Source organism: Mirounga angustirostris, unplaced genomic scaffold (assembly GCF_029215605.1).
Source record: "Mirounga angustirostris isolate CCGP_5_RB_7025 unplaced genomic scaffold, mMirAng1.0.hap1 SCAF_3, whole genome shotgun sequence".
NCBI classification, from domain to species: Eukaryota; Metazoa; Chordata; class Mammalia; order Carnivora; family Phocidae; genus Mirounga; species Mirounga angustirostris.
The window spans coordinates 188,923,833-188,945,394 of NW_026991711.1; the positions used below are offsets into that span (position 1 = coordinate 188,923,833).

General features: G+C 48.7%; 1 protein-coding gene and 1 long non-coding RNA gene across 11 annotated transcripts in view; one reads left to right on the forward strand and one right to left on the reverse strand.

The window, feature by feature from the left end:
• USP40 (ubiquitin specific peptidase 40) overlaps positions 1 to 21,562 on the reverse strand; it is an 89,523-nt gene that overhangs the window by 9,516 nt on the left and 58,445 nt on the right. For 2 of the 10 annotated variants that reach the window (XM_064587267.1, XM_064587266.1), the window contains exons 22-31: positions 20,656 to 20,692; positions 18,805 to 18,869; positions 17,039 to 17,113; positions 14,829 to 14,955; positions 13,585 to 13,679; positions 12,222 to 12,340; positions 9,108 to 9,173; positions 7,363 to 7,573; positions 7,134 to 7,229; positions 5,949 to 6,428 (exon numbers count right to left, since the gene is read on the reverse strand). In XM_064587267.1, coding sequence (XP_064443337.1) covers positions 6,213 to 6,428; positions 7,134 to 7,229; positions 7,363 to 7,573; positions 9,108 to 9,173; positions 12,222 to 12,340; positions 13,585 to 13,679; positions 14,829 to 14,955; positions 17,039 to 17,113; positions 18,805 to 18,869; positions 20,656 to 20,692 — 1,107 coding nt within the window. In that variant the 3' untranslated portion in view covers positions 5,949 to 6,212. Of the gene's footprint in view, positions 1 to 2,514; positions 3,714 to 5,095; positions 5,158 to 5,905; positions 6,429 to 7,133; positions 7,230 to 7,362; positions 7,574 to 9,107; positions 9,174 to 12,221; positions 12,341 to 13,446; positions 13,487 to 13,535; positions 13,680 to 14,828; positions 14,956 to 17,038; positions 17,114 to 18,804; positions 18,870 to 20,655; positions 20,693 to 21,562 lie in introns of those variants that run through there. The other 8 variants (XM_045867691.3, XM_064587268.1, XM_054505942.2 and 5 more) reach the window with 8 other exon arrangements.
• LOC135363928 (uncharacterized) lies at positions 3,713 to 16,489 on the forward strand. Its single transcript, XR_010410352.1, has 2 exons — positions 3,713 to 4,466; positions 5,007 to 16,489. It is a non-coding gene; the product is annotated as an uncharacterized LOC135363928 (long non-coding RNA).

Sequence of the window (21,562 nt, forward strand, 5' to 3'; positions counted from 1 at the left end):
AGTGCAGAGCCCAATGAAGGGCTCAATCTCATGACCCTGAGCCGAAATCAAGAGTCAGGCACTTAACCAGATAAGCCACCCAGGCGCCCGTAGACGTGCAGGACTTTTAACTTGTACTGATCCTGTGTTTAACGTTTTAATGTTTTGTTCATTGTGGATTTTTCTGCATTAATTTTGATTTCTAAAAGTGCTGTTACTGGAAAGTGATCTGTTGACTACTCAGTTTTTTGAGCACCTTCAAATTTTGTGCCCAAGGCCCCCACTTCCTGGAGTCCTGGCCCACTGTTGCATAATCTAGTTGTGAATATTAGAAGCTCAGACTCTGGCACTTGTGGAAGCCACTGCCTGATGCCTATAAACATCAGTTTTCTATCTCCTGCACCACTAACGGATGCCCACATCATCTGGGTCATGCACTGTGCCCAAATACACCCCCTGCGAATGTGACCACATTCTCCAGTCTCCTCTGCAGTCAAATCTCCTCTGAGGTCACTTAGTGATGTGACCAAGTCATGGACAAAAAAATCTAAGTATTGAGATTTCCAGAAAGTTTCCTTTAAAACATGGAGATGCCTTTCTTTTTCCTCTTGCTGCTAGGCTGGAGGGTAGACATGATGGGTGGCGCTCCAGCAGCCAGCCTGGGCCATGGGAGGGTGGTGAGCATGGAAACACATGTTGAGGGTGGCAGTGACAGAAGCCCGGTCTCCACGAAGTTCCCGGCCCCCTCCCTGCTCCCGCCCACCACCCTTCTTTTCTATTGAGTGTCTTGTTTTGTCTCTTGAGTTAAACCTAATCCCTGTAGCAGTCCTTCCACAAAGATCTTGTACTTGGGAAGGCCAGAGTGAAAGCATGTGGAGACACCAGTTATACCTATTATTCAGGTGTGAGGCCAAAAAAAGGGGCCAGGGCCCTAAGGGGATGGGTGAACCGGTACAAAGAAAACTTCGGGGCAGACGGGTGCACACGTGGGGCAGGTGTTTGTGGTGCGCGGAGGCTTCCCTGAAGCTGTGGTCTGAGAGCACCAGCGTGGGCCTGGCCAGAGGAGCTGCTCACACCAGGGGTGGCAGCTCTGAACCCATCAGCTCAGCCCGAGGTCCTGACCTTAGAACATGCATCTGTATGGAGCAGGACGTAGGGCACGGCAAAAGCAAACCGGGTTTGCAAAACACGTAGAAGAAAGCCAGCTGGCTGGGAGTTAAAGGCTTTGTTGCTCACGCTGTTGATGGAAACAGATCAACCACGAGCTTCCTGAGCACTCCCAGAAATCGTGTCGCCAAGTCCCACGCTGGTCACTCAGCCCCTAGGGTCATCCATCCCAGGCCTCCAGGACGTGCACACTCAGGAAGACAGAGTCCAAGGGGTGCTAGCCCAAAGGGGAGTCCTCTCAACGCCCACGCCGGGACACCAGACATCGAGGTCCTCTGGAGGGCGGCAGGGTGACCTGAGGGGTAAGCGAGGGTTTGCCTCTGGGGCAGGACCGGGAGCCCGGGGGTCTGGCTGCGTGGGTCCTGACCGCGGCCCCTGTGCGCTCGTTCTCCAGAAGAGAGGTTTTGTTGCGGTCCTCCTCATGCCCTTTGTACGCTGGTTCCGGGTCTGATTTACCCTTGTCTTTCAGGCGCTGCTTGCTGAACTGTGAGGACAGACGTCCGCTGGACCCGACCCAGAGCAGTGTGGCCCGGAGACCTCAGACCTGAGCTGGGCACACGAGGGTGGCCAGGCTGTAGGTAGAACAGCGGCCGCAATTACGGTGGGTGCTGTCCTCTTTGAGGCGTCCGAACGGGAGGAGCCCGGCAGGGGGCTGGGCAGCCAGGGTGCAGGACCTGGGGCCGCCGCGCTCCCCCGGGGCGACCACGCCCCGCCCCCTCCCAGCTCCAGGGCACGGGGCCCGCGGGCGACAGCCCCCCGTGGGCCTGAGTGCAGCTCTGCTTGTGGGCGCTTGAGGGGCCCCTGGAAGTGAAGGGTCCTGGCCATTACACTGCAGCGAGTGACACAGGGCAACCGTGGCGAGTGGCTGCCCCCGCACGGATGCAGGGCAGGGCAGGCGGGGGAGGGGACAGAGGGCAGTGGGGCAACCGCAGGGGCCAGAAGCCTCTCCTCCTCTGTGTGGGGCTCTCCTCGCTTGACGGCGCCTCGGGAGGTGAGTGAATCTGGGGGCTCGCTCACTGGCCGGGCTTTGCGCGGTTGCGGCGGAGCACAGGCCGGGAGGAGCGGGGCGCGCAGGGGCGGGGGCGCGCGCTCTGGTCCTTCACGGCCGAGTGCCTTCCAGAGAGACACGGGCATCTGCGGAGCCATGGTTTTCGATCATCCGGAAAGTCTTGTGCTCCCCCCGCTTTTTTTGCCAGAAAAAGGTCCTAGTGGAAGAAAGGCTTTCGGTAATGAACTACCCCCGCCACTGCTCTTTCCCTAGAAAGAACAGAAAACCAGGTCCCTTCCAGTGTCTTCCGCTACAGTTTCCCGCGGAGTCTGAATTCACCCAAACATACTTGTTATTTCTGAGGCAGCGCCAATACGGTATTTCGGAAGAATAAACGTTTATTTAGCATCTGAAGTGCACTTGGGGGCGGGGGGGGGAGCCAAGGAGAACGTGCAACAGTTGGTGCAGAAACGGGGAGGCCACGACCCGAGGAACTAAGGGGTAACAAACTTAGAGCCCCCCGAGGCCCCCCCCCTGCCCACAGCGAAGGCGCGCAGAGCCGCCCGAGGCTCCCGGCCGGGTCCTTGGAGGCGCGGCCTCCGTAAGGCGAAGGGGCAGACCGAGGGGCTTCGCTCAGAGCAAAGGCACCGGGCGGCTTGCACCCCGCCCCCCGCGGCCGCGGCCCTTCAACCCGGGGCGCCACCACGCGCACCGCGCCCGCCGGGGCCGTGGCGCGGCCGGGACCCCGGCGCACGGCTGTCCTGCCGGCTCGGAAGCCTCGCCCGGCCTAGGAGAGCGAAGGGCTCCCCGCCAGGAGCCCTGCTTGCGGCCCGGCCGGACTCTGAGGCCGCGAGCCCCCCCCCGCCCGCCCCGGCGCCGTCGGCCGGCCCGGGAACAGGCGCGCGCCGTGCTTGGGGGGAGGAACACCGTCCGGTGTACGTCTTGCCTCCGGCGCGGAGGCGACTCAGGCCGCGCTGGCTCGGCCGCCCCCACCGGGCCTCCAGGCACCGAGGGTTGCGGTCACGGCCGCCGGCCGCGCAGCTGCAGCCGAGGACGCGCCGAGCCGCGCGTCCCCGTCCTTCAGCGGGAAAGGCGGCGGGGGCTTCAGAGCCCGTCTCCACCCAGACCGCAGGGGGCTGGCGCGCCGAGGGGCCGCAAACAGCCCGCCCGCCGGGAGCCGTCGTCCGCTCAGGCCCCCAGGCCTCCCGCGAGCAGGGTAAGGCCGGAAGGGGCAACGTGGGGGCTTCACGCGGCAGACGGGTCCGGGCTCAGCGCTGTGCCATTTTATCCGTGCCCGCGGTTAATGCAAAACTAGCGAGTTTTCCTCTACGAACGGCGGCCGGGGTCGGGGTCAGCCCCTGGATAACGTGCACTTGGGGAGGCCCCTGCTGGTGACCAAGGGCAGGACTCGGAGTCCGTGTCTGCAGAAGGCAGAAAACCGCCACGCCTGCCCGCACGCCCCCCGCGCTATCTGAAACTCCCCACGTGGATGGAGAGAGAAGCTTCTGGGGCACGGGGCCGGCCGGGCGTCCTGGCATTGGAGGAAAGGTCACTGCTCTGCACACGAAGGGCTTCCTGGCTGTGGGAGACACAAGAGGGGGTCACCGACTCAAACCTGGCCACTGCGGGCCTCACCTGGCCAAGGGCTTTGGAAGGACTCCCGTCAAGTTAGAACAGGCCACAGGGACGTGTTTGCAGCTGACAGGCATTTCCAGACTGTTCAGTCGGAAGACCTCAATTTATACCTCGCCCCCCCGGCCACCCCAAGTCAGGAGTGGGTTCCTGCACCCTGTCCACATGGCGGGTCAGACTTGGGGTCCTTTCCGACCTGCTAGGTGAAAAGGTCTCAAAGCAGAGCATACCTTCACCTCTTATTTTTTTGAGAGACAGTGAAGGGGGGGACAGAGGGAGAATCTCCAGCAGGCCCCCCACTGAGTGCAGAGCCCGACGTGGGGCTCGATCCCACGACCCTGAGATCAGGACCTGAGCCAAAGCCAAGAGTCGGATGCTTAACCGACTGAGCCACCCAGGCGCCGCGTACCTTCTGAATCACAACAGAACGTGCACACGCACGCGCACACATGAAACGTCCAGCCCCATGACTGGCTACGGCTGTGCTCGCCCGAGTGACCCTCCTTCCCCCTTGGCCCGCTCTTCCTCAGGCCCTTTTCTGTGGCCCCGCTGGACTGAGGCAGCGGAGGGGCGAGGAGGGGCGAGGTCCGGCGGGTGTGCATACCAGGGGCTACTGCAGTAACTCAGGGAAGAAGACCCCCCGCCCCCACCAGAAGCTGACTGAGGACTAAGATTTCAGGAGACTGGAGGCAGGGAGCAGGTAAGGAGAACAGGGGCAGCCCTAGTGTGGCCTGCGGTGGGGGGGTACGTGGATACAGGGGTGAGAGCCAGGTCCAGGCACGTGGAGTTCGAAGGACTGATAGAGGTGGAATGTTCTGGCAGATTCTGGCAGGTGGATGTGGCCCGCAGCCAGGGGAGAGGGCTGGGCTATGTGCCGAAGAGGAAGGAGGGAGTCCCCACAGGCAGAGTGAGGAGGGAGCCGAAGGACGGGCCGTGGGCTGGGCGTGCCTGTGGAGGACCCCCGGCTGGACGGAGGGTGGCGGGCGGGCGGGCAGAGGAGGGAGCGGCTGGGGCACGAGTGATCGCAAGTGCTCGTTCGTTCAGGTGACGGACAGCGGAGGGCGCTGGGGTCCGAAGAAGACCCAGCAGGTGGTGAGGGGCTGAGAGGGCAGGAAGGAAGCTCCCAAGACTGGGGTCGGGGGGCTTCCTCACAGTGAGCGGTCACCCCGTGTCCTGTCCAGGTTCCCTGAAAGCCCGGTTAGGGGGTGACCGAATCCCCCCACGCTGCATTTCTTTCCAGCGCGTCTGGAAAGCAGCGCTCCGAGCGGCCATCAAGGGCGTCCCGGGGGCTTCCAGAAGCAGCTGCGTGCGTGAGAGCCGGGACAGTACCTTTTCTTTCCCAGGTCATCTGCGACTGTACTGAAGTCTTCGTCATCCTCAACCAGGAGATTCTACATTTCAAAACAACGAATGAACGGTGTTTTCAGACATCCTTTCAGTCTACATTTAAGATATACGTAAAAAAGACCTCATCCTGAGGCTGTCCGAATTTACCTAAACAACCGACACCGATGAGCCCAGTGCCGGGAACCAGCTCAGCAGGGGGCACGAAGAGCCGGCACCGGAATGTTCTGCCAGCCCTCGGATCTCTGCCTCCGGCCACCAAGGCCGCATGGAGAGCCGGCACGGGGCCACCCCTGGCGGAGCACTGTCACCGTGTCCACAGCTACCCCGTGAGCCTGGGCTGCTAACCCCCTGGCCTCCCCTGCGGTTGTCGCCACGGGACTCTGCAGATGCAGGCCACCCCCACGGTCTCCTGAGGGGCTCGTAGTCGGTTTCATACACGATGTCATCCCCCATCAACACGGGCCGCCCCCAGGCCTGCCTCAGCCAGCGGCGCCCCCGAGCGGCGCCCTAGGAAGGACTCATCACCTCCCTCGTGTGCCTCTGGGAGAGGCGACCGGCTCCCGCGGAGCCGCGGGAGGGTCTTGCTGCGTCCACACATGGCTCCCAGGGGAGAAGAACGTAACAACCGTGCGGACCTCTATTCCAATCAAAGGTGCGTATGTTTGTATTCCAGCAGCCGTGTGTGCTGTGCTTTCTAAAAAGCGTCGAACGCTACGAAGAACGTAGAGGTAACGGGACAGACACCCGGGTCCTCAGCGTGGCACGTCACCTCCCCATCCCGAGACAGCCGCCCCTCCCACTGTTGTCCTGGGAGTTCGATGGAGCTACGCGTGTGGATGCGCGTGGTGCTCCGTACAGGAAAAAAACGCTCAGTGGAAGTTCGCTATTAACAGTATTAAGCTTCGACCCTACTTGCTTCATTTTTCAACGAAAACCCACAGATTCAAACGCTGGCCTTCTGCCATTCCGCAGGGGTGAGCACTCTCGTTCCCGTCCTCCCCGGGCCTTGACGACTACCCGGGAGCGTGACCCTCCGTGACGCTCAGCATGTTACAGGCTTTACGTTCGCGGTGAGGGGCCCCGCTGTTTTCGACTGTTTTCAACACTCAGTCACGCGCTGTCTGCACGCTCCCACGGAGCTCCAGCGTACTGACCGTGACTGCCCCCGTCCCGAGGGCCACCATTCTTCCCAGTTGGTGCTGTCACGCCCGGTGCTCCAGAGACGCCCCCACCTGTCCCCTTCCCCGGCTGTGCGCGCTGCACCCTGGGTCTTACGGACGGGGGGACACCGGCGCCAGGCTGTCCGTACGGTCTCCTGCACAGAGAACGGCTTTACGCTTTCCTTTGAGAATCTCCTCTATTTCTCTCTCAACGTTTATTTACTTTTCTTTGGGGGGAGGAGGCTCATGCCACCCGGTTTAGCACAGTGCTGAAGTGATGGTTAAGGGAATGCTTATTCCTTGGTGTGAAAATATCGATTAGCAATTTAATCCTTAAATCAAGGATTAAACTTATTAATTCTTGATATACAAATACCGCTACGTGACAAAGTAGGCTTACCTACGGCAGGCAAGGACGGCTCTGTCACCTTATGTAACAGACACCACACTAAAGACGGACAGCCAGAGAGCTCATCCAACAGGTGTAGAAACAGCGGGAATTTTATATGGCAAGTGCTCACTCAGGATTGGAAGAAAAAAAAAAAAACTTAAGAGCAAACTAGGCAGGGAAGGAAAGTCTTAGCCTGATGCAAGGACCTACCCCAAACCTACAGCAATGCACTTTGGGATAAAACTTCAAAAGCATTTTCATGCAAGTCCAACCCAAGATTAAGGTTTTGATACTGAGGTTCTACTGGCCTCATGAAATGAGCGGTCTGGCTTTCCCTCGTTTTCCGTTCTCTGAAACAATGTACGGAAGACAGGATTATCTGAACCTTGAAGATTTGATACAACTTCTCTGTAAAGTCAGTGATCCTGGTGTTTTACTGAAGTGGTAAATTTGCTGTTAAATAACTTACCTTAATACCAATTGTGTCTCCGTCTTTCAAGTAATAAGGCGCCCCCTGCAAATTATCTTGCTTTTTCTTCTTTTTTCTCTTGGTAAGTTGCTGGTTCTATAGAAAAATCAAGCATCTTGAATAAAGAAAACTCACATTCTTACTAAGTTCCCTATGTGTGAAAAATGGCCCTTAACCCATTCACTATGCCAGGAAGGCCCAGTGTCCCGGAGAAAGCCTGCAACTTTACCCAGCTCGATATCGGAAGCCACTCAAACTTTTCGGGGAAGTACTTGGCAATTTCAATCTTCTCCACGGGAAGAGAGCAGAAGTGGGCGACTCGCTGCCTCAGGGAGCCAGCCGTCCAGCCTCGGGCCGTGTCCCACACCAGGTCCACGCACGGGGCGTAGGCCCTCTCGCCGGGGAGGCGCATCTGCGTCCTTAGCACCACGTCCTGGGGGCTGTGCCGGGAAACAAACAGAGTAAGTTCGCAGTAACCATGGGGGAAACGTGATGGGCGAAGCTTCCCCTCGACTCCGACTCTTCTGGTTTTTAGAAGGACAGATTTGTCCCCAGACCCGCTAACCCTCTTCTCTACTTTGCTTTCCTTCTGCCCTGACCCACAGCTGCGCCCCAGGAGAGGCTGCTTTCAGAACCAAAAGCTCCGTTAGCTGCGGTGGGGTGGCCAGGGAGAAGCAAGCGAGGGCTCAGTGCTGGAAGGGGGGGCCCGGCAGAAAGTCAGATGTATGGAGCCGGTTACAGGACAGGAGGCGCCAGCCGGAAGGTGGGGAGGGAGAAGGGAAAGCGTGTATGTGCGTCTAGGCTGCTGAGACCGTGTGCGATTTTACATGCTGGATTTCAGTTATATTTCGGTTACAGGGGTGCTTTTACCAAAAGAAAGGGTGACATCGATGGGAGAAAAGGAACCACCGGAGGCAACGGCCCCAGGGAGAGAGCAGGCCTGGCTGGGCGGGAGCGGGCCAAACAAGTGCCCTGCATGGTCTTCAAAGGGACACCGCTTACAAGAACGGGACAAAGGGTCAATGTCATTGTTTCAGAAAGCTCTCACAAATTCGACTTTTCTGAGACCCCTTTACAAAAAATGATAAGCTTTTGAGAAAAATGCCTGCTCTTGCTAGCAATCAACGCACCGAAGCAAATGAGACAACATAACCATTTCCTCATTGATCAATTTAGCAAACAATTAAACAATGAAAATATTCAGTGTTGGTTTGAGGGTGAAGTAAATACTCAGGAACACTGCTTGTGCGAACATAAACTGGAATAACGTACCTGGAAAGGAACCGAGCAGTTTTAAGAAGTTTAAAATGTCCATACCAGTTTGATCCAGAAATCCCCCTCCAGGAAACAATTCCTGGTAATACAGTTTCCTGTGAGAACGCACTTTTATAAAAGCAGTGGGGTTAAGTGAGGGTTAGACGGGGCTGAAGGAGAGCTCCTGGTTCCTACACAGCAGCAGGAATGGTATTTCCGTCACATCAGGTAGAGGCAACCTTACTGTTTGGTGATGCTGACAGAAGGTCTTATACAAGAGTTTCGTATAATGAAAAAAGAAATAGGAAGGCTTGACTACGACACAGGTAGTGGGGACAGAGCAGCGAGTGCAGAACTTACGTCACACACGGCTATCTCCGACGTCAGGTGGTGTGACGAGAAGCAGGGTAAGGGGGCGGGGACAGGTGCTGAGAACAGACTGTCTCGAGGCACAGATAAGGGCTGGGAAGGAGCATCTTGCTTACACTTTGAGATCATTATGGAGTCAATATGCATTTGTGACTCACGGTTTTCATGGAAAGATGAGCTCCAACTCCCAGATGCCAGACGCACAAACGCATTTGTAGAACACAGTCTGGTTTAAGTTGCCGTGCGGCTCAGGCAGTGGGGACGAACCCTTTACTACCGAGCATACTGTTAGGTTTTTCAAGAAACTACGCACCATGATAAGACAAGGACACAGAAGCGGGTCTGACTTACCCCAAATTTTCTTCTTTCTGAAGGAGCTCTAAGCAGATCTCAGTTTTCCTTCCCAGTTTGTATTCCCTGATAAAAGAAATGAAACAAAATAATACTGAGTGATATATTTAATTTTTTAGATTTTTTGGGAAAAATACTAAGCTTTCTTTTTTAAGCAAAAGATTATAGTGAGTAAGAACACTCAAAATCTGAGAGACTACTATGAACAAGTAGATGCTGACAAGCTGGGTGAAATGGATAGATCTTGGAAGGCACTAAGTCATAAATAGAAAATCTGAACAGACTAATTACTAGTAAGGGAACTGAGTAAGTAATCAAATACCTCCCAACAAAGAGAAGTCCAGGACCAGATGGTTTCACTGGTGAATTCTAACAAACATTTCAAGAATTAATACCAATCCTTCCCCAGCTCTTCCAGAAGACAGAAGAGCCATCACAAGGCCAGGGTTATCCTGATACCAAAACCAGACAAGGGTACTACAAGAAAAGTTACAGACCAATATCCCCGCTGAGTATAGATGGAAAAACACTCAACAAAATATTCGCAAACCAAATCCAACTCCTACATCACGATCAAGTAGGATTTATTCCGGGGACTCAAGGGTGGTTCAATGTCTGCAAATCAATCACTGTGATACAGTAACAAAGTGAAGGACTAAAAAAAAAAAAATCAAATCATCATCTCAACAGATGAAGGAAAAGCATTTGACAAAATTCTACATCCTCTCATGACAACTACACTGAACAAACCGGGTAGAGAAGAAACCTAACTGGACACAATAAAGGCCAGACACCAGCAGCTAATCCACTGAGCGCTGCAAGTCTGCACGCCTGTCCCCACCACAGGGAGAAGGCAGGGATGCCCGCTCTCGCCACTCTTTAACGCGCTACTGAAGTCCTACCCAGAGCAATTCGACAAGGAAAATAAAAGGCATCAAATTATAAAGGAAAATGTAAAACTACCTCTACTTACAGATGACATGATAGTCCATGTAGAAAACCCTAAACACCAAAGAACTAAATAAATTCTGTAAAGTTGCAGGATACAAAATCACGATACAAAAATCACTTAATATTTTATACACTAACAGTGAACTATGAGGAAAACAAATTAAGAAAACAGTCCTATTTATAAGCACATCAAAAAAAAAAATATGCAGAAATAAATTTAACCCAGGAGGTGAAAGATCTACATGCTGTAAGACATTGATGAAAGAAACTGAAGACACAAAGAAATGGAAAGATAGTCCATGTTCATGAACTGGAATATTATTAAAATGCCCACATTACCCAGAGTGATCTCCAGATTCAATGCGATCTTCATCAAAATTTCAATGGCATTTTTCACTGAAATAGGAAACCAATCCTATTGTATTGGTTTGTATGGAACCACAAAAGATCCCAAAGAGCCAAAGCAATCTTGAGAAAGTAGAACAAAGCTGGAGGCATCACTCTTCTTGATTTCAGACTACAGTAATCAACACAGTATGGTATTGGCGTAAAAGTAGACACAAAGATCAATGAAAAGAACAGAGCTCAAAAATAAACATGCACATATGGCTGATGAATTTACAACAAAGGAGCCAAGAGCACACAACGGGGAACAGACAGTCTCAGTCTCTTCGGTAGATGGTGCTGGAAAACTGGTCAGCCACATGGGACAGAATGAAGCTGGACTGCTAGTTTACGCCATACCCAAAAATCAGCTCAAACGGATTAAAGACTAGACTGTAAGGCCCCAAACCATGAAACGCCTAGAAGAAAACACAGGAGGTAAGCTCCTTGACAGTGGCCCTGGCAATGATTTTTTGGAGTTGATACCAAACGGAAAGACAAGAAAAGGAAAAATAAGCAAGTGGGACTGCATCAAATTAAAAAGCCTTTGCACGGCAAAGGAAACCATCAACAAAATGAAAAAGCAACCTATGAAATGGGTGAAGAAATCTGCAAATCATGTGATAGAGGATTAGTAAAGAACCCATGCAGCTCAAGAGCAAAAAAACCCCAAACAGTACCATTAAAAAAGTGGGCAGAGGAACTGACACTTTTCCAAAGAAGATCTACAGATGGCCCCCAGGTACATGACCGTCACTCATCATCAAAGAAGTGCAAATCACAACCACAGTGAGAGACCTCCTCCCCCTTGTCAGAATGGTTAGCACCAAAAAGACGAGATCAATGTTGGCAGGGACATGGAGGAAAGGGGAACCCTTGTGCACTGCTGGTAGGAATGTGAATTGGTGAAGCCAATTTTTTGGAGGTTCCTCAAAAATTTAAAAATAGAACTACCCATATGACCTAGCACTTCTGGGTTTGTATCTGAAGGAAATGAAAACAATTTCAAAAGAGCTATCTGCGCTCCCATGTTCATAGCAGCACTGTTCACAACAGCCAAGACATGGAAACAACCCAAGCACCGTCCGTCAATGGATGGATGGATGGATGGACAGGCAGGTGGGGGGAGTATCATTCAGCCACGAGAAAGGGAGACATCCTGTCATTTGTGACAACATGGCTGACCTTGAGGGCATTAGACTAATAGTGAAGTGTGAAGAGGAGGACCAATCCTGTATGATCTCACATACATGTGGAATCTAAAAAGGCCAAACTCATAGAAACAGAGAGTACATGGTGGTTTCTAGGAGCTGTGAGGTGGAGGAAAGGAGATGCTGGTCAGAGAGGCCAGACTTCCAGTTACAAGAGAAGTAAGTTCAGAGCCTCTCATGTCCAGCATGGTGCTTACAGTTAACAACACCGTGTTACAGATTGGAAAGTTGTTCAGAGAGTAGATCTTGAATGTTCTTATGACAACAAAGGAACGGTAATTACGTGACGCTACCCAGGGGCTGGCTAGCAAAACGGCGGCAATCATTTTAAACATACGCAGCGCTGTACGTCAGTTATATCCCAATAAAGCTCGAAAAATTCAACATTTCGTTCATGGTATCTGAAGCATAGTAAAAATACACGGAGCTACATTTATGCTTAATATGGAAAATGAAAGGCCCAGAGTGTGTGACCGGAAGAGTCATCCAGCCGACAGCAGGCCGCCCGACTCCCCCCTGCCGGGCCCTCGCGGCGGAGGAAAGACGGCGCTTCCCGCGAGGAACCTACTTGAGCTGCTGCCGGTTGGTTCGTAAAAGCCTGCCGGGGCGCTGGCTCTCCACGGTCCAGGCTCTGAGGAAGGCTGGGGAGGGGATGACGAACTCCGAGGAGGAGGACAAGGTCATGGCCTAGAAAGGAAACGACATTTCTCCAATGGTTTAAGAAGCTCTCTGAACACACACACTGCTTTAGGAAGACACGAAGCACTACACAGGGACGTCAGAGGGAGGAGTGCCTCGAGGAATGATAAACTCTATTAAAAAAAACATCCCAGGGCTGTCTCTTAAATGAAATCCATCCAGTCACTTCTGTCTTCCTCTCTGGGGAAGCCAGCTTGAGGGATAAGTGGATTTCCCAATGAGCCAAAAGCTCCTTTTAAATCCTATTTCAGAAAGTGAAACTTAGAAATTAATTTCTATGTGAGTATAACTCGCAAGAGCTCTAACGAAAAACGGGGGTTCACCTTCCACTTTCTTTAGTGCTAGTATAGTTCTTCAAAGTTGGCTCTGTCAGTGAAAGAACTTCCATTTGAAGTGTCCCGGAATCTTTGGACGCGACTGCTGTGCCTAAACTTCTGTACTCGGTGTGCAGGGCAGGTAGCTATTTATAGATTGAGGTTGTAATATATAAAATGGCCAATATTCATTTTTTATCCGAAAACAGCAATTTTGTATTTCTCAATCCAATACAAAAAAAAATCTGTTTTTTTAATTGCCATTGTCTCATGGCAACCATTTGCTTCTTTCGAGGAAGGTTATCTCAAACGCTGTGCACACACAGGAAAATCCAATATCGACGGCTGATAACTCGCGTTGTGCGCCCCGACGACAGTAAGATGCTTCTGAAGCATTCTGTGTCCTACGCAGCTCAGCCTTTCCATTTGGACCTAACACTCTCTCTCACTAGGAATGTGAATATGTAAGAAAAGGATATAGTATCTTGTTACACATCCTAGGACACATCTTTAAACTGAAAACATTTAACACATGGATCACAATGATACAAAAACAATGTAAATAAAGGAGTAAAGTGAATGCTTTACGGATGTGTCAATACATCATGTTTCCCGTAGAAATCAAAATGAACATAAGCTGCAAGTCACCGAGGAGGAATTCAAATGAAAGCGCACAGCATGCCCGTCTGAGTGGGGACACATGACAGCCACAGGACGAGTGGCAGAAACAAGCACCAGGGCTGTGTGAGCCGAATGCGGGCGTGCCTGCCGGGTACTTACCACTGAACGTGGCACAGAACACATGCCCTATCAGAACAGACTGCAAGTGAGGGAAAAGGAAATAGAAGAAGGTATTATTAATATCTCACTGGAAGAAGCCGGGCCACCACTACCATGTGCCACAGGAAGAAGCCTGACCTGGGACTTCAGCTCTGCCACGGTGGCATCTTCGGAGATCTCGAGGTCCCCCAAGTAGCGGAGGGAAACCTCCCCGTGCAGGTCACCAGGAGCGCCTACAGAGGACAGAGGCAGGTGTCAGAAAGGAGTGTGGACTGTATTGACTTCCTACTTCTGAAACACACACCGTGTTTTGGGTGTTACAGTTTTAGCACAGCCCCATTCAAGAAACGGGATCTATCCTGTTTGTCTCTCCAGTGCTTGGGATGGTGGCTGCCACACAGTAAACGGCCAATAAATGTTTACGACCGAAAGAATCATTGACAATAAGAAGGACTTTCTACATTTACTTTTAAAAGGTGAAAACAAAATGTTCTCTTATCTAAAATTCTAGATATAAAAATTGGTAACCAAATTTAAAATTCAGAATAACTTCACTCATTTTTGCTCTGTTGATTGCTAGGCACACTGCTAATACATAACTAAGAAATTAGATGAAGTAAATCAAGTGAAAAAGCTCTCTTCCTGAGTGGTTCTTCTGTCTTAAGGACACCATGAGCTGGCACCACCTGGAAGATACTTTTAGGAAACTCAGGAATGAAAGACTACTTCCCAGATGTTGTGATATAGAAGGACTATCAAAAAATGAACTGTTTACTTTCATGGAGAAAGACATTGCTTTTTAAGTTTATATGCAATTGTACATGTAATTATTATTCTACCACCAAAGTATTTTTAGAATTAGTGCCTGTCTCATGTAACCCAAACAAACAAAAAAACTTAATGCCAATTTCACAGGTAATTCAATACGAAGTATTTTACTGCTCTACACAGATAACCCTAGCTTGACAGTAAAGGGATAAAAATGTGACTCACTTATGTTAATTTCAGTACTGAGGTTTAAAAGGTAAAAAGAAATATTAAGTGTATGTTACTTCAAGGCACTAAAAAGGCTAATTAAGTGAAACATAATAAACAGAAAAAAATATATAAAGTCGGTCCTACCATAAATATATTCTGTTCATTTAGTTAGGAAGGAAATTAATTTGTGTTTTTTTCCTTTTTTTTTTTTAAAGATTTTATTTATTTATTTGACAGAGAGAGAGAGCACAAGCAGGGGGAGCGGCAGGGAGAAGCATTCTATGGTTTTAATAGGTTTTGATTTTTCAACCTTACACTTAAGACACAAACTTCATCGGCCTCTCAGAGTGGAAGCAGCCATTCTATTCTTCATGACATGCCGGCTGCTACAATTCTGTTCTCACCTTGGGTGGAAGCAGCCCTCCAGACCCCACCTGGAGAAGGGGTACCGGTCCTCTGGTCCGGATGACTCTTCCAGTGACCCGTGGGCCCCCAAGGCTGGTACCACCAGACGGGCACCTTCAGGAAACCCTGAAGAATGGAGCATTTCTAACTGTTGTGAGGTACACGGATTAACTGAATTTCTACTTTCACAGAGAGAGAAATATCTTGGTAACAGCAAATGTTCCTGAATTTATTATTTCTCCTTTTAGATGTATTAACTGCCATGTACTATACCTGCTTATTGTTTTTACAATCAAAAATTTAAGGTCATAAAAATTAGTCTTTGGGATGATTGGGACTCAGGGTTCTTTGCTTAGAAGTATCTTCGTAAATATACTAGTTTGTAGTATCTTACTACAATCAGTGAAAAGTCTAAACGAAGTATCAAAACACCGGACAGAACAAACTATACAAATAATTTCAGGCCTGGTAAGGGCACCACCAGCACAATGCTCCAGTCAGCGGCAGTTTTCACTCATTAAAGTTCCTACAGGAACTTTATAAAGAAGCAGGAACCTATTGCTCTAAGTTGGATTCCTGTATAGAAACTACATGAAATAAAACTGATCTACTAGCCCCCACACACAAAACCATAAATGCACACTGTTTATGGTAGCAAAACCCACGAACCAACCTCAAGGTCCCTCTTTAGAAGACTAGTTACATTACGGGAGGCCAGGACTTTTGACAAAGTGGTTTCAGTTCTAGAACTTACCCTATAGATACATACATGCCAAATGGCATATATATATTTTTTGCAGTGTGATTTGTATCAACAAAAGACTGGAAACCACCTAAATCCTTGAAGAGACTGGCTGAAAAAATTATGGTGCCTCCATACAATGGAATATTCCACAGCCACCCAACAGAATGAAATACCTGTATGTGTACTAACACAACATACATATGGAGATAAATATTAATGGAAAAAGCGAGGTACAGAGTAGGATGTCTAGCAAATAATCTGTGTAAAAAAAATATGTACGTATACAAACGTATATACGTTCTATGTACACGCACATACACACAGGTACACTGCAAGGTATGTACTTCTGGAAGGATGCAGTGGAAACTGGCTGCCTACAGAGGGAGGACACTGAGGGGCTGAAGGGCGGGGGGATACTTACTTTTCCTGGCCCAGCTTTTTATACACTCCGAATTTCGTATTATGAATATTACCAATTAGTAAGTCAATTTTAAACATCACAGAATAAAATATAATTCTATGAAGTGATGCAAAAGAATAAGGTAGGCCTGTGTGTGCGGATGTGGGGAGATCCTCAAGATACATGAAGTGAATAAAAACAGGTGTAAAACAACATACAGAATACGATCCCCTGTGTGTGAACTTTAAAAGGGATATGCACATATTTACATTCTGCATACAAACGCGTAACTTTTCTTGGAAGGATATACAAAGGAAAGTAAGTTAATTCTGACTCACTCTGGAGAGAAAAAAAACGGGAAAAACTCTCTTCATTTTATAGCCTGCCATGTCTTTTGAATTTCCTAATCCTAAGCCAGTGGTTATCTAAGTGCTGGAATCTGGGGTCATTTTTTAAACTTTCATCTTTACGTGTGTCCACCTTAAAAATAACCTAATAAAGAATGGTCTTAAAAAGTGGTTATCCGCAGTGTTTATTTAAGAGCAGTGAAATGAGTGTTCTCGTGTGCAGCTCACAGAGCTATCGGTTTGGTGTGGCTTTCTGGGAAAACAATGTGGCAACACAGAGCTAGCATCTAGTCTTTAAAAAGTTCATACCTCTGACCTGTTAATTTTGATTTTGGAACAATCTTGAGGAGGATTTCTATTTAAGTATGATGCGTAAAAACAAAAGATTTAAAACAAGCTAAATTTCTCACCGGGGGTATGTGAATTAAACTGTGGTAAGTCACACCCTGGATACAATGACTGGTTTTGGATTCTGCAGTCAGGTTTAAAAATGAAATACGAAAAGCAGGAAATAAAACGGTATATACAACTGATTTTATAAGAAGAAAATCTATAAAGATGTGAAATATGGCAGCTGTCTGATTAGAGAACTCACCCCAAATCCTAGCACTACTCTCCATGCCTGGCTGTATTTCCCCACAAGGAGAATATATCATCTTTGTCATCAGGAAGCACTAACTGTTATTTACAAAATGTCAATCAGAAACAAAACCTTACCGGAGGGGGAAGTTTTCCTTCAATTAAAAGCAAAGTATCTCCAGAGCATATCATAAGTTCTCTCAGGGTTGCGTCCTGGGGAAACAGAAATTCCTTTATGACTTCTGACAGGAAGAAACAAGACCCCTGGATCTTTTCTTTAAACCTCTATAACCTCTATAACCCTTTCAAGAAAGAAAAAATAAAGCAGGTATCAAGGAGACAGGAAATAAACTGACACTACATAACACTATCTCATTCTGTATTAAGTTATAGGGTATGAACCGGAAGTATCATAAAGGCTCTGCAGAGAGGGAGATGGATGGGATGAGAAAAGTAGGATGGAGCTACAGAGGACGAAATATTAGTTAAGCCTGAAGGCTGGGTTGGAGATGGAAAGCTAGAGGAAACGACAAGGAATTCTGATGAAAAGAAGAGCAGGGTTAAGGTGAAGTCCAGAATAAGGGGGAGAGTTAAGAGACGAGACAGACCAGAGTACGAGCTGGAGAGTAACAAGACAGGAAGCTAGATCGGAGGGGTGGTCACAGATGGAAGGGCTGTGAACTAAAGGAATTTTTAGCTGCTTTTTAAAAAAGCCACTCAAGTTTTCTGAGAAGGGGTTTTTAAAGACCAGTCTGGCTGCTGCATGCACGATATACTGAAGTGGGGAACACCGGACCTGGGGAAGCCACTTGGGTGTAATTTAGGTAGAGGCCAAAAAAAGAAAAGATGAAAAAAGCTGGGCCAGGGAGGAGTGGAAAAGCCAAGAGCAAATATAAAGGACCACAGGTGAGCAGGGGAAGCGGCACTGCAGCCTGAAAACACCAGGCCGGGGAACAGCATCATCTCTGCAAAGAGGAGCCAGTTTTGAGGATAGTAAGTTTGGTTTTAGGTGAATTGTTTGATTCCAATTTGGGAATTAGAAGAGAAGAAAATGTAGAAACCACACGACTAGACACATACTCTGACCTCCAAACCTTATGTCTTGGGGATTGTCTGAGGTCTGCGTCTTACTCTGGGCAGTCAGCTTCCCGGCCGAGCCTCAGAGGTGCCTCTCGGCGCGGACTCACTGGGCCCCAGACAACAGAGCGGTTGCGGGGGAAGGCCCAGTCCTCCTGCCTAGATCAGCCTTCTGCTGATGCTCAATGCCACCAGCCGTTACTGGACGGCAGGCACAACAGGACTCGGGGGAGTGCGGCCGACCGCAAGTACCTAAGCTTGCTTTCTCCCTGAGCTTCATCTTAGGACCACTTCTAAGCCCCCGGGTTTGGACCGGTAGGTGTGACGCTATCTGGATCAGTAATAAGATGGTTAACCAGAGTCCAACTATCCTGTGATAATACTGTTCCTAAGGCTACCCGGAGAGTCCGGCTGGATCTAGAGACGCAGTTTCGATCTGAGCCTAAGTGACTGGCTGGTAAGATGAATTCTGCCATCATTAACTTACAGAGATGAAAATATTCAGGTTTCAAAATTCAGAGTGTATCTTCACATTGTTTCCAAATGTCTTTTGTTCTCTGAAGTTCTCTGCCTTCTCATGAGCAACTACTGTTTCTAGGGACATACTCAAGTCAAAAGAGGACTTAACACAGACATGAGAAACGTTCCCATTAGGCTAAGACTTTCCCTCTGACTTCAGCAAAGACCTACCAGGTACAGACTTTTGTATCCTAAAAAAAATTAAAGTTTTCTCTAGAATTTATTCACCAGTGGGGTGAGGGTGAGTATCATGCATGAAACACAAACACAGTCATTTCTAAGAGCAAAATGTGTAACAATAATCTTACTTCTTCACATAAAGGCTCTCCAGCTTCGTAACACCAATCCATTTTTCGTAAATGCCACGTGTCTCCTGTGAAAGAATCAAAATCAGGATAAAAAAAATTAAGAATATATTTTTAAGAGTTTGTCAGTAATGACCCTTCTGGATGAACGAGTATCAAATGGGATTTGAGCAAGTAACTATTAACTAATTTTTAAAGCGAATTCTCTCTTCCAGGCATGAAAAAAATTAGGTGGTTCCTCCAGTTTGGTTAATTTCCTCTCTATTCCACCAAGATCTGCTACTTGCAAACAGGTTAACACTTGCTACTATTACATAACGTTTACATTATACTTCTATCATTTACACGTGCACACACATCACACAGAATACAGATATCTGTATGTCTAGGCACAGAATCTCTTCTAAAATCATCATGAAGTTGTTTTATTTCATGGTCTTGGTTGAAAGTATAGGCTCATATGTCTTAGCAACTGATAATGTGCACAACCAAACTGTTCCTATCCACTTATCAGTTAATCTAGCAAAAATAGTGTTTTTGAAATAGCATTTTAATGAAGTTGGTATAAATGAACATTTATGAATGTTAAACAGTCTTTAATTAGACTTCTCTCAATATGCTTGCTATACTGATGAAATGGGAAAGAAATTTTTTGAAGCGGTGACAGAAGCTGAATAGAGCAAAAGTTGGAAATCCTGGTTATTGGGGAAAAAAAAAGCAATGTCTTATAAACAGCCACCCCACCTGCCAAGAGAAGCTACAGCCAAAAGAGTAAACACAGATCTAATACTGATCCCGCACAGACCACACAGATCTGAAATCCTTACCATACTGTTCTTTGCAGGCCCTCTCTTACCATTAGTTCTAGTTTTAAATGCAGTAAGAACTGTATTAATATTTAACTTAATCTAAGTGTTTTTGTAAGACTTTATTTATTTGAGAGAGAGAAAGCACGAGCAGGGGGAGAGGCAGAGGGAGAAGGAGAAGCAGGCTCCCAGCTGAGCAGGCAGCCTGACATGGGGCTCGACCCGAGGACCCTGAGATCACGACCTGAGCCGAAGGCAGACGCTTTAACCAACTAAGCCACCCAGGTGCCCCTGTAAGTGTGTTTAAAACACAAAACAAAACCCCACCAATAAGTTAAAGGTGAACACCGTTCCTCCTTCGCAGCATAACGTGGAAGGAAGAACGCGGGTCCTGAAAGCAGAGGCTTAGCTACTCGCTGTACAACTCTGGGTAAACCCTGAACCATTCTCGGCCTCTGTCTTGTCATCTGTGGGACGGGGATGGGTGCTGGTCCCCGCACGGAGGCCTGCTGGCTCCTAGAAGGGTGCCCTGTGTGCAAGGCCTGCAACCTCCCTTCCAGTAGTGGCGCCTCAGGTTTCAGCTCAGCGCAGTCTGCTGACAGCCAACACTCTAAGGAGCGCGGCGGGACGCCCCTGGGAGCCCTCTCGCATGATTCCCCCCCGGGGAGCCACTTCAAATACAACCTGGATTTTCCCTATTACATTCCCTAATGTACACCACAGAAACACTGGCAGAAAACGCAATGCACTGAAATTCTGAATCCATGAGCTTAAAAAGAAAAAAATCAGCGAAGGGCCTGGAAATTCCAGAGGGCAGAAATCCTGGCTTCGTCTCTTCTGAGCCTGTGCTGGAGCCCGTCTAGGTTCTCTGTACTCGCAGCAGCTCATGCATGGCGAGCTTTCTGTTCGCTCACACACAGGAACCAGGAGAATGCACCGTGTGTGTGCAGACAAACCTGAAGGGCTGTCATCAGGCCCTTATTATAAAGACATAACTTATAACTTATTAGGACAGAGAGAAGTGACATCGTCATGGTCTGGAACTTACCCGGTAGGCCAGACTTCTCCAGCATGAGCTTCAAACACTGTTCAAAAAAAAAGAAAAACCACATTCATTAATTCTCTGTTTCTGAGGTACAGTATTGGGAGAGATGCCCCCTTTAGACCCTGAGCCTATCTGTCTTATATTTAATAATTCCTGCAGGGATAAGGATGTACACAGTTAAGATGATTTGAGGAAGCTCAGCTTCCTAAGAGCTAAAAGGGCCAACCCAGGAGGGGGAAGAAGTTGCAGGTGTCTGCATCCGAGACATAGATGCGGCTCACCCACATCCGGGTCAGCCTTCTGCTCATGAGGACCAACACTGCGGTTTGGACCGGATAGGACTGATTAGGCTGGTTTCATAGATCTATATTAACCTCTGAATCCTACAAAAGGAGATTAGCCTTTACACAGCACCCAAGAGATACAACTGGCTGCCTATAAACTCAGGGAGAGACCCGTGCGGCGGTGATCCCACGGCAGAAAGCAACAGTGACACATGACTAACCGAAGTTTAAATAACAATAGTAAAAATCAGAAACTCCCAACTTCCTTGGGGGGAAAACCTACTCTTTTGCCTACCTATAAATCTACGGCAAGAGTAAATATAACTTGAATTATACTACACTAGCACAGAAGGAAGCAAGAATAAGGAAGATTACTACTGTACTGCTTGGAGTAAGAAAAAGAGCAAAGGATCAAAATACCCACGAACAGAGGAACACTTTATAAACTATGAGAGGTCTTAAAAGATAGAATGGATTTATACGTACTCTTTTTTTCTTTTTAGAATTTATTTATTTATTTGACAGAGGCACAGCAAGAGAGAGAACACAAGCAGGGGGTGTGGGAGAGGGAGAAGCAGGCTTCCTGCCGAGCAAGGAGCCCGATGCGGGGCTCGATCCCAGGACCC